Source organism: Ranitomeya variabilis, chromosome 7 (genome assembly GCF_051348905.1).
Source record: "Ranitomeya variabilis isolate aRanVar5 chromosome 7, aRanVar5.hap1, whole genome shotgun sequence".
In the NCBI taxonomy this organism is placed as follows: Eukaryota; Metazoa; Chordata; class Amphibia; order Anura; family Dendrobatidae; genus Ranitomeya; species Ranitomeya variabilis.
In genome coordinates, this window is record NC_135238.1 from 242,185,744 (window position 1) to 242,197,613 (window position 11,870).

At 54.7% G+C, this 11,870-nt stretch overlaps 1 protein-coding gene across 1 annotated transcript in view; it reads right to left on the reverse strand.

Moving 5' to 3' along the window:
* Positions 1 to 9,814, reverse strand: part of HEG1 (heart development protein with EGF like domains 1) — a 127,751-nt gene extending 117,937 nt beyond the window's left edge. The window contains exon 1 of the mRNA XM_077273341.1: positions 8,304 to 9,814. Coding sequence (XP_077129456.1) covers positions 8,304 to 9,666 — 1,363 coding nt within the window. The 5' untranslated portion in view covers positions 9,667 to 9,814. The remainder of the gene's footprint in view (positions 1 to 8,303) is intronic.
* Between the last annotated feature and the right edge of the window lie 2,056 nt (positions 9,815 to 11,870).

The window sequence follows — 11,870 nt, forward strand, 5'->3', positions numbered from 1 at the left end:
GTCCACGTACAAAAGCACCGACGTCACCGTCCACGTACAGGAGCACCGACGTCACCGTCCACGTACGAAAGCACCGGCGTCACCGTCCACGTACAGGAGCACCGACGTCACCGTCCACGAGCACCGACGTCACCGTCCACGTACAAAAGCACCGACGTCACCGTCCACGTACAGGAGCACCGACGTCACCGTCCATGTACAGGAGCACAGACGTCACCGTCCACGTACGAAAACACCGACGTCACCGTCCACGTACGAAAGCACCGACGTCACCATCCACGAGCACCGACGTCACCATCCACGTACAGGAGCACCGACGTCACCGTCCACGTACGAAAACACCGACGTCACCGTCCACGTACGAAAGCACCGACGTCACCGTCCACGTACACGAGCACCAACGTCACCGTCCACGAGCACCGACGTCACCGTCCACGTACAGGAGCACCGACGTCACCGTCCACGTACGAAAGCACCGGCGTCACCGTCCATGTACAGGAGCACCGACGTCACTGTCCACGTACGAAAGCACCGACGTCACCGTCCACGTACAGGAGCACCGACGTCACCGTCCACGAGCACCGACGTCACCGTCCACGAGCACCGACGTCACCGTCCACGTACGAAAGCACCGGTGTCACCGTCCATGTACAGGAACACCGACGTCACCGTCCACGTATGAAAGCACCGATGTCACCGTCCACGTACAGGAGCACCGACGTCACCGTCCACGTACGAAAGCAGCGATGTCACCGTCCACGTACAGGAGCACCGACGTCACCGTCCACGTACAGTACAGACCAAAAGTTTGGACACACCTTCTCATTTAAAGATTTTTCTGTATTTTCATGACTATGAACATTGTACATTACACTGAAGGCATCAAAACTATGAATTAACACATGTGGAATTATATACTTAACAAAAAGTGTGAAACAACTGAAATTATGTCTTATATTCTAGGTTCTTCACAGTAGCCACCTTTTGCTTTGATGACTGCTTTGCACACTCTTGGCATTCTCTTGATGAGCTTCAAGAGGTAGTCACCGGGAATGGTTTTCACTTCACAGGTGTGCCCTGTCAGGTTTAGGGTCCCTTTCCACTTGCGAGGAAAACGGACGCGTGCAATCCGATAAAAAATCGGATTGCACTCGGACCAATGTTAGTTAATAGGTGTCTTTTGATTTGCGATTTTTTTCTCAGCCGAAATCGGACTGAGAAAAATCTGGATCGGCTGAGAAAAAAATCGCAGCATGCTGCGTATTGCTGCGATTCTCGGACGAGATTCGCCAATGCAAGTCAATGGGTGCGAGAAAAAAATCGCACAGCACTCGCACCATGCGAGTTCTGTCCGATTTTTACGCACCGGTGTCCTTTGAAAAGCCGGTAATTCAGCGCGGTGTACAGTAAAATCACACTGACAGGTTAGAATAGAGTAGATATATACACATAGAATGTGTATATATACATATATATATGTCAGTGAGACACCTATATATGTATATTTATATTTAATGCAGCACTAGATAGCATTAAAGCCGCTAATTCAATTGCCGGCTTCTCATTTCTCCTGCACAAACCCGACAGGATATGAGACATGGTTTTCATACAGTAAACCATCTCATATCCCCTTTTTTTTGCATATTCCACATTACTAATGTTAGTAGTGTGTATGTGCAAAATTTCAGCGCTGTAGCTGCTGAAATAAAGGGTTAAATGGCGGAAAAAATTGGCGTGGGCTCCCGCGCAATTTTCTCCGCCAGAGCGGTAAAGCCAGTGACTGAGGGCAGATATTAATAGCCAGGAGAGGGTCCATGGTTATTGGCCCCCCCGTGGCTAAAAACATCTGCCCCCAGCCACCCCAGAAAAGGCACATCTGGAAGATGCGCCTATTCTGGCACTTGGCCACTCTCTTCCCACTCCCTGTAGCGGTGGGATATGGGGTAATGAAGGGTTAATGCCACCTTGCTATTGGAAGGTGACATTAAGCCAGATTAATAATGGAGAGGCGTCAATTATGTCACCTATCCATTATTAATCCAATTGTTTGAAAGGGTAAAAAAACACACACACACGTGATTAAAAAGTATTTTAATGAAATAAACACAGCGGTTGTTTTAATAATTTATTGCTCTCTCATTCCATTTTCATACCCTCGCTTGGCAAAACAATAAACACACAAGATACATACCCTCTCTGATGAACTGTCACGTCCCACGAAGTAATCCATCTGAAGGGGTTAACTAATATTACAGGCAGAGCTGCGATAATCCACTCGCTCGTACCTGTAATCCCCGGGTGCTGAAAGGAAAGCAGTGATCTGTACTTACATTCAGTCGCGGTGATGCGCCCCTGCTGGATGTTCTCATGAACTGCAGCCTGGGAACTTTTTCCCACGCTCCAGGTCATATGAGAACATCCAGCAGGGGCGCATCACCGCGACTCAATGTAAGTACAGATCACTGCTTTCCTTTCAGCACCCGGGGATTACAGGCACGAGCGAGTGGTTTATCGCAGCTCTGCCTGTAATATTAGTTAACCCCTTCAGATGGATTACATCGTTGGACCTGACAGTACATCAGAAGGTATGTATCTTGTGCGTTTATTGTTTTGCCAAGCGAGGGTCATCACATGGAATGAGAGAGCAATAAATTATTAAAACAACCGCTGTGTTTATTTCATTAAAATACTTTTTAATCACGTGTGTGTGTGTTTTTTTACCCTTTCAAACAATTGGATTAATAATGGATAGGTGTAATAATTGACGCCTCTCCATTATTAATCTGGCTTAATGTCACCTTCCAATAGCAAGGTGGCATTAACCCTTCATTACCCCATATCCCACCGCTACAGGGAGTGGGAAGAGAGTGGCCAAGTGCCAGAATAGGCGCATCTTCCAGATGTGCCTTTTCTGGGGTGGCTGGGGGCAGATGTTTTTAGCCACGGGGGGGCCAATAACCATGGACCCTCTCCTGGCTATTAATATCTGCCCTCAGTCACTGGCTTTACCACTCTGGCGGAGAAAATTGCGCGGGAGCCCACGCCAATTTTTCCCGCCATTTAACCCTTTATTTTAGCAGCTACAGCGGCCAAATTTTGCAAATACACACTACTAACATTAGTAGTGTGGAATATGCAAAAAAAATGGGAATATGAGATGGTTTACTGTATGAAAACCATGTCTCATATCCTGTCGGGTTTGTGAAGGAGAAGGAAAAAGCCGGCAATTGAATTAGAGGCTTTTATGCTATCTAGCGCTGCATTAAATATAAATATACATATATAGGTGTCTCACTGACATGTATATATGTATATATACACATTCTATGTGCATATATCTACTCTATTCTAACCTGTCAGTGTGATTTTACTGTACACAGCGCTGAATTGCCGGCTTTTCAAAGGACACTGGTGCGTAAAAATCGGACAGCAATACGGATGTCATACTGATGTCATACGGATGGTGCGATTAAAAAATCGCATGGCACTCGCATAACACTCGCATGACACTCGCATGACAATCGCATACGTTCCATCCGTTTTTTCGGTCCAGATTACGGACCGTTTTTTATCTCGCAAGTGGAAAGGGACCCTTAATAAGTGGATTTCTTGCCTTATAAATGGGGTTGGGACCATCAGTTGTGTTGTGCAGAAGTCTGGTGGATACACAGCTGATAGTCCTACTGAAGAGACTGTTAGAAATTGTATTACGGCAAGAAAAAAGCAGCTAGCAGTCTATTCAGTAGGACTATTTTTTTTTTTTTTTCATCTTTAAATGAGAAGATGTGTCCAAACTTTTGGTCTGTACTGTACGAACACCAGCGTCACCGTCCACATACGGGAGCACACAGGCTCGGTGCCCGATGGGCCATGGTTATGGCAGCCTGCATTCTCTCTGTTGTGATCGGTGACTCTATCCCCGTCCTCACCGGGAAGGATCCGACCATTTACCGGAGAAGCAGTAGTGACTCCACCAGTGACCCCAGAGCTCTGATGTCTTCTCATCCTACAGCCACATCCCTGCACGGCTTCCTGACTATTGTTCCTCCACATCCGGCAGCCGCTCGTCCCCGAAGCTTTCTACAAGAGTTTATATAAAATGCATTGTAAGAGAGCAGGGGCCCTGAGAAACAGCCACAGGGGCCACAACTGCCAGTCCCTGTGCTCACCCGCTTCCCACCACACACCATGAACTGAGAGAATAAGGGTACCGTCACACTAAACGACTTACCAACGATCACGAGCAGTGATACGACCTGGCCGTGATCGTAGGTAAGTCGTTGTGTGGTCGCTGGGGAGCTGTCACACAGACCGCTCTCTCCAGCGACCAACGATGCCGAGGTCCCCGGGTAACCAGGGTAAACATCAGGTTACTAAGTGCAGGACCGCGCTTAGTAACCCGATATTTACCCTGGTTACCATTGTAAAAGTTAAAAAAAAAAACACATACTCACCTTCTGATGTCTGTCACGTCCCCCGGCGTCCACAGGGTTAAAACTGCTTTCGGCAGGAGTGCTGCTAATGCTGCGCTGCTGCCGAGAGCTTCCCTGCACTGAATGTGTCAGCGCCGGCCGTAAAGCAGAGCACAGCGGTGACGTCACCGCTGTTACGGCCGGCGCTGACACATTCAGTGCAGGGAAGCTCTCGGCAGCAGCGCGTGCATTACCAGCGCTCCTGCCGAAAGCAGTTTTAACTCTGTGGACGCCGGGGGACGTGACAGACATCAGAAGGTGAGTATGTGTTTTTTTTTTTAACTTTTACAATGGTAACCAGGGTAAATATCGGGTTACTAAGTGCGGCCCTGCGCTTAGTAACCCGATATTTACCCTGGTTACAAGTGAACACATCGCTGGATCGGCGTCACACACGCCGATCCAGCCATGGCAGCGGGTGATCAGCGACCAAATAAAGTTCTGGACTTTCTGCTCCGACCAACGATATCACAGCGGGATCCAGATCGCTGCTGCGTGTCAAACACAACGAGATCGTTATCCAGGACGCTGCAACGTCACGGATCGTCGTCCTCGTTGTAAAGTTGCTGAGTGTGAAGGTACCTTAACTGGAGCCTGATTGTGATTGTGAGCTCTGGGGTCGGGGATGATGGGAGTAGTGTTACACTGTGTGATGGGGGGTCGGGGATGATGAGATCCCTCTGCAGATCACGTAGAGGACGCGGAGGGAGGACACTTGCGCTATGTGCCCGTTTCGCGGTGTCCGCCTCGTGTATTTCGAGCCTTTTTAGCTGCAGGATGTTTGCGCTTTACAAGCGATTTGAAGCGTCGTTTGGAAGTGATTGACAGCTTGGTGCCACCAGCGCAGTGCAGCATCAATAGTAATAGAATGATAAAAATAATAAAAAACAATAAAAACCTGGTTATTCTCACCTTCCGACGGCCCCCGACCTCCTCGGCGGCGCTCCAGTACGTTCCGTTCCCAGGATGCTTTGCATGAAGGACCTTAGTGATGTCATCTTAGGTGATTTGCGCAAAGCATTCTGGGAACAGAAGCCGCCGTGTGCACCGCTGAGAGGCGGGAGGACTCCGGGGGCCATCGGAAGGCGAGTAGATCACTATTTTTTATTTTCATTATTTTTTTTTCAGGAATATGGATCCCAGGAGTCTCCTCTCCTGCAGACCCGGGTACCATCCGCACATGAAGCGCTCCCCTTACACATGGTGGGCATAGACACATGCGTAAATTGAGCGTTTCAATGTAATCCTATGGCTGCGGAATCCCCGCGATTCCACAGAAATAATGAACATGCTGCGGATTTTACCGCTGGAAAATCCGCAGCATGGGCACAGCAACTGCGGAATCCCAGAGGATTGCATGGGAATGCGGTTTTAAGCGTTTCCACTACAGCAGAAAACGCCAAAAAAAACGCAAAGTGGGCACACTGCCTAAACCTGCCGACCTGCCCTCCCATAGCCCGCGGGTCACCAGAACGCCGATGTGCCGTGCTGCCACCTGTGTCAGGAGCACTGACGGGAGGATCGTAAGAGGGACAGGGAAAAGGTCAATAACCAAGAAAAACGCAAAATGACCCAACTCAGGCAGATAAAGGACCTCCGACACTGCTCGACAGGGCTCCTCCGATGACGCCCAGGAGGGATGAAACGCGTCCAGAGGTAACTGAATGCTTCATAAGACTGTAATCACCAGCCAGTGACATCCCCAATGTGCTCGATGGAGACGCAGCCGGCAGATCCTGTGACGGGCGGTCACCAGATACTGATGATGGAGGTGGTGGGTGGATACTGATGATGGAGGTGACTGGTGGTCACCAGATTCTGATGATGGAGGTGGCGGGTGGTCACCAGATACCGATGATGGAGGTGGCGGGTGGTCACCAGATACCGATGATGGAGGTGTCGGGTGGTCACCAGATACCGATGATGGAGGTGGTGGGTGGTCACCAGATATCAATGATGGAGGTGGCGGGTGGTCACCATATACCGATGATGGAGGTGACGGGCGGTCACCAGATACTGATGATGGAGGTGGCGGGCAGTCACCAGATACTAATGATGGAGGTGACAGGTTGTCACCAGATATTGATGATGGAGGTGACAGGTGGTCACCAGATATTGATGATGGAGGTGACGGGCGGTCACCAGATACTGATGATGGAGGTGACGGGTGGTCACCAGATACTGATGATGGAGGAGACGGGCGGTCACCAGATACTGATGATGGATGTAGCGGGCGGTCACCAGATACTGATGATGTAGGAGACGGGTGGTCACCAGATACTGATGATGGAGGAGACGGACGGTCACCAGATACTGATGATGGAGGTGACTGGTGGTCACCAGATACTGATGGAGGAGACGGGCGGTCACCAGATTCTGATGATGGAGGTGGCGGGTGGTCACCAGATACTGATGATGTAGGAGACGGGTGGTCATCAGATACTGATGATGGAGGAGACGGGCGGTCACTAGATACTGATGATGGATGTAGCGGGCGGTCACCAGATACTGATGATGTAGGAGACGGGTGGTCACCAGATACTGATGATGGAGGAGACGGACGGTCACCAGATACTGATGATGGAGGTGACTGGTGGTCACCAGATACTGATGATGGAGGAGACGGGCGGTCACCAGATTCTGATGATGGAGGTGGCGGGTGGTCACCAGATACCGATGATGGAGGTGGCGGGTGGTCACCAGATACCGATGATGGAGGTGTCGGGTGGTCACCAGATACCGATGATGGAGGTGGTGGGTGGTCACCAGATATCAATGATGGAGGTGGCGGGTGGTCACCATATACCGATGATGGAGGTGTCGGGTGGTCACCAGATACCGATGATGGAGGTGTCGGGTGGTCACCAGATACCGATGATGGAGGTGGTGGGTGGTCACCAGATATCAATGATGGAGGTGGCGGGTGGTCACCATATACCGATGATGGAGGTGTCGGGCGGTCACCAGATATTGATGATGGAGGTGGCGGGTGGTCACCAGATACCGATGATGGAGGTGGTGGGTGGTCACCAGATATCAATGATGGAGGTGGCGGGTGGTCACCAGATACTGATGATGGAGGTGGCGGGCGGTCACCAGATATTGATGATGGAGGTGGCGGGCAGTCACCAGATACTAATGATGGAGGTGACAGGTTGTCACCAGATATTGATGATGGAGGTGACAGGTGGTCACCAGATATTGATGATGGAGGTGACAGGTGGTCACCAGATACTGATGATGGATGTAGCGGGCGGTCACCAGATACTGATGATTGAGGTGACGGGTGGTCACCAGATACTGATGATGGAGGTGGCGGGTGGTCACCAGATACTGATGATGGAGGTGACGGGTGGTCACCAGATATTGATGATGGAGGTGGCGGGCAGTCACCAGATACTGATGATGGAGGAGACGGGTGGTCACCAGATACTGATGATGGAGGTGGCGGGTGGTCACCAGATACTGATGATTGAGGTGGCGGGTGGTCACCAGATACTGATGATGGAGGTGGCGGGTGGTCACCAGATACTGATGAGATTTACATGTATTTTTTTTTACTTTGTATTTTGGTAACTGATAGAATTAACCTATTAACCCTTCTATTCCTGGAAGCTCCTTCTCACTGGGCACCATGTCCTCTACAGTTGTCTAGGACTTTTCCTCATTGCTATACATGTATTTGCATATATAGAGGTGTGTAACTATAATAGGTGCAGGGGCTGCATCGCACCAGGGCAATAATTCAGGGCACCGATGGAGCTTCGGTGTTGGGGCCCATGAGATTCATGTCATGCGTCGGCTGTGCTTAGATATTTGGTGCGGACTCACCTGAGCTTGTTTGGGTTGTGTCTCTCCCATCCGTTTCTGATCTGTAATATATGTGAGGTCCCAGGAGATGTTCTGTGTGACCCGATTCTGCAATTGTCTGTGTTCTTCCAATATCAGCACTGTGTGATGGACTTTCAGTTCTATTACATTCTGATAGATGGTCAGTCCTTGTTCTGTTGGGTTCTGTTGGAGGGTCAGTCCCAGTTCTGTTGGGATCTGACAGAGGGTCAGTTATGGTTCTGTTGGGTTCTGATAGAGGGTCAGTCCTGTGTCTGTTGGGTTCTGATGGAGGGTTAGTCCTGGGTCTGTTGGGTTCTGATGAAGGGTCAGTACTGTGTCTGTTGGGTTCTGATGGAGGGTTACTCCTGGTTCTGTTTAGTTCTGATGGAGGGTCAGTCCTTGGTCTGTTGGGTTCTGATGGAGGGTCAGTCCTGGTTTTGTTGGGTTCTGATAAATGGTCAGTCCTGTGTCTGTTGGGTTCTGATGGAGGGTCAGTACTGGGTCTGTTGGGTTCTGATGGAGAGTTAGTCCTCGTTCTGTTAGGTTCTGATGGAGAGTTAGTCTTGGGTCTGTTGGGTTCTGATGGAGGGTCAGTCCTGGGTCTCTTGAGTTCTGATGGAGAGTTAGTCCTGGGTCTCTTGGGATCTGATGGAGGGTCAGTCCTGGGTCTCTTGGGTTCTGATAGAGGGTCAGTCCCGGGTCTGTTGGGTTCTGATGGAGGGTCAGTCCTGTGTCTGTTGGGTTCTGATAGACGGTCAGTCCTGTGTCTGTTGGGTTCTGATAGACGGTCAGTCCTGGGTCTGTTGGGTTCTGATGGAGAGTTAGTCCTCGTTCTGTTGGGTTCTGATGGAGAGTTAGTCCTCGTTCTGTTAGGTTCTGATGGAGAGTTAGTCCTGGGTCTGTTAGGTTCTGATGGAGAGTTAGTCCTGGGTCTGTTGGGTTCTGATGGAGAGTTAGTCCTGGGTCTGTTGGGTTCTGATGGAGGGTCAGTACTGGGTCTGTTGGGTTCTGATGGAGAGTCAGTCCTCATTCTGTTAGTTTCTGATGGAGTCCTGGTTCTGTTGGGATCAGTAGAAGTCCAGGACTGATCTCCTGATTGGTCGCGAATCGCTCTGAGATCTGCAGGAACAACTTCTGCCGCTCGCAGTCTATGAGCTTCCATCATTAACCCTTCCCACCCTGCGGAGGCTTCTTCCCGGGGTGCGGAGGTCCAAGCTTCAGCTCCCCATGCAGGAGCCGGCGTCGGAGCGGGGTGTCCGGACGTTTTCGGAAACCATTCACCGTCCGGAGCGGCTATAGAACTGCGGGCGGTGCCCAGGAGCAGCAGAGCCCGGAGCAGCAGCCGGGGGCCGCGGAGCATCATGCGAGAGCAGCCGGAGAGCAGAGGGAGCTCCCCGGAGCCGGGGAAGAAGGCGACCACGGAGAGAGAAGCATGGAGCTGACACTGGAGTGATCGGGGAGGGCGGAGAGAGGACGGAAGGGAAAAAGCCTGCCCACCGAGGGACAGAGCCGCCCCCAGAGCCACCGAGGGACAGAGCCGCCCCGACCCCAGAGCCACCGAGAGACAGAGCCGCCCCCAGAGCCACCGAGGGACAGAGCCGCCCCCGACACCAGAGCCACCGAGGGACAGAGCCGCCCCCGACACCAGAGCCACCGAGAGACAGAGCCGCCCCCAGAGCCACCGAGGGACAGAGCCGCCCCCGACACCAGAGCCACCGAGGGACAGAGCCGCCCCCGACCCCAGAGCCACCGAGGGACAGAGCCGCCCCCGACCCCAGAGCCACCGAGGGACAGAGCCGCCCCCAGAGCCACCGAGGGACAGAGCCGCCCCCGACACCAGAGCCACCGAGGGACAGAGCCGCCCCCGACACCAGAGCCACCGAGAGACAGAGCCGCCCCCAGAGCCACCGAGGGACAGAGCCGCCCCCGACACCAGAGCCACCGAGGGACAGAGCCGCCCCCGACACCAGAGCCACCGAGAGACAGAGCCGCCCCGACCCCAGAGCCACCGAGGGACAGAGCCGCCCCTAACACCAGAGCCACCGAGGGACAGAGCCGCCCCCGACCCCAGAGCCACCGAGGGACAGAGCCGCCCCCGACCCCAGAGCCACCGAGGGACAGAGACGCCCCCAGAGCCACCGAGGGACAGAGCCGCCCCCGACCCCAGAGCCACCGAGGGACAGAGCCGCCCCCGACCCCAGAGCCACCGAGGAACAGAGCCGCCCCCGCCCCCAGAGCCACCGAGGGACAGAGCCGCCCCCGACACCAGAGCCACCGAGGGACAGAGCCGCCCCCAGAGCCACCGAGGAACAGAGCCGCCCCCGCCCCCAGAGCCACCGAGGGACAGAGCCGCCCCCAACACCAGAGCCACCGAGGGACAGAGCCGCCCCCAACACCAGAGCCACCGAGGGACAGAGCCGCCCCCAGAGCCACCGAGGAACAGAGCCGCCCCCGCCCCCAGAGCCACCGAGGGACAGAGCCGCCCCCAACACCAGAGCCACCGAGGGACAGAGCCGCCCCCAGAGCCACCGAGGGACAGAGCCGCCCCCGACACCAGAGCCACCGAGAGACAGAGCCGCCCCCGACCCCAGACCCACCGAGGGACAGAGCCGCCCCCGACCCCAGAGCCACCGAGGGACAGAGCCGCCCCCAACACCAGAGCCACCGAGGGACAGAGCCGCCCCCGACACCAGAGCCACCGAGGGACAGAGCCGCCCCCAACACCAGAGCCACCGAGAGACAGAGCCGCCCCCAGAGCCACCGAGGGACAGAGCCGCCCCCGACACCAGAGCCACCGAGGGACAGAGCCGCCCCAGAGCCACCGAGAGACAGAGCCGCCCCCGACCCCAGAGCCACCGAGACACAGAGCCGCCCCCGACCCCAGAGCCACCGAGGGACAGAGCCGCCCCCGACCCACCGAGGGACAGAGCCGCCCCCGCCCCCAGAGCCACCGAGGGACAGAGCCGCCCCCGCCCCCAGAGCCACCGAGAGACAGAGCCGCCCCCGACCCCAGAGCCACCGAGGGACAGAGCCGCCCCTAACACCAGAGCCACCGAGGGACAGAGCCGCCCCCGACCCCAGAGCCACCGAGGGACAGAGCCGCCCCCGCCCCCAGAGCCACCGAGGGACAAAGCCGCCCCCGACACCAGAGCCACCGAGAGACAGAGCCGCCCCCGACCCCAGAGCCACCGAGGGACAGAGCCGCCCCCGACCCCAGAGCCACAGAGGGACAGAGCCGCCCCTAACACCAGAGCCACCGAGGGATAGAGCCGCCCCCGACACCAGAGCCACCGAGAGACAGAGCCGCCCCCGACTCCAGAGCCACCGAGGGACAGAGCCGCCCCCGACCCCAGAGCCACAGAGGGACAGAGCCGCCCCCGACCCCAGAGCCACCGAGACACAGAGCCGCCCCCGACCCCAGAGCCACCGAGGGACATAGCCGCCCCCGACCCCAGAGCCACCGAGGGACAGAGCCGCCCCCGACCCCAGAGCCACCGAGGGACAGAGCCGCCCCCGACCCCAGAGCCACCGAGGGACAGAGCCGCCCCCGACCCCAGAGCCACAGAG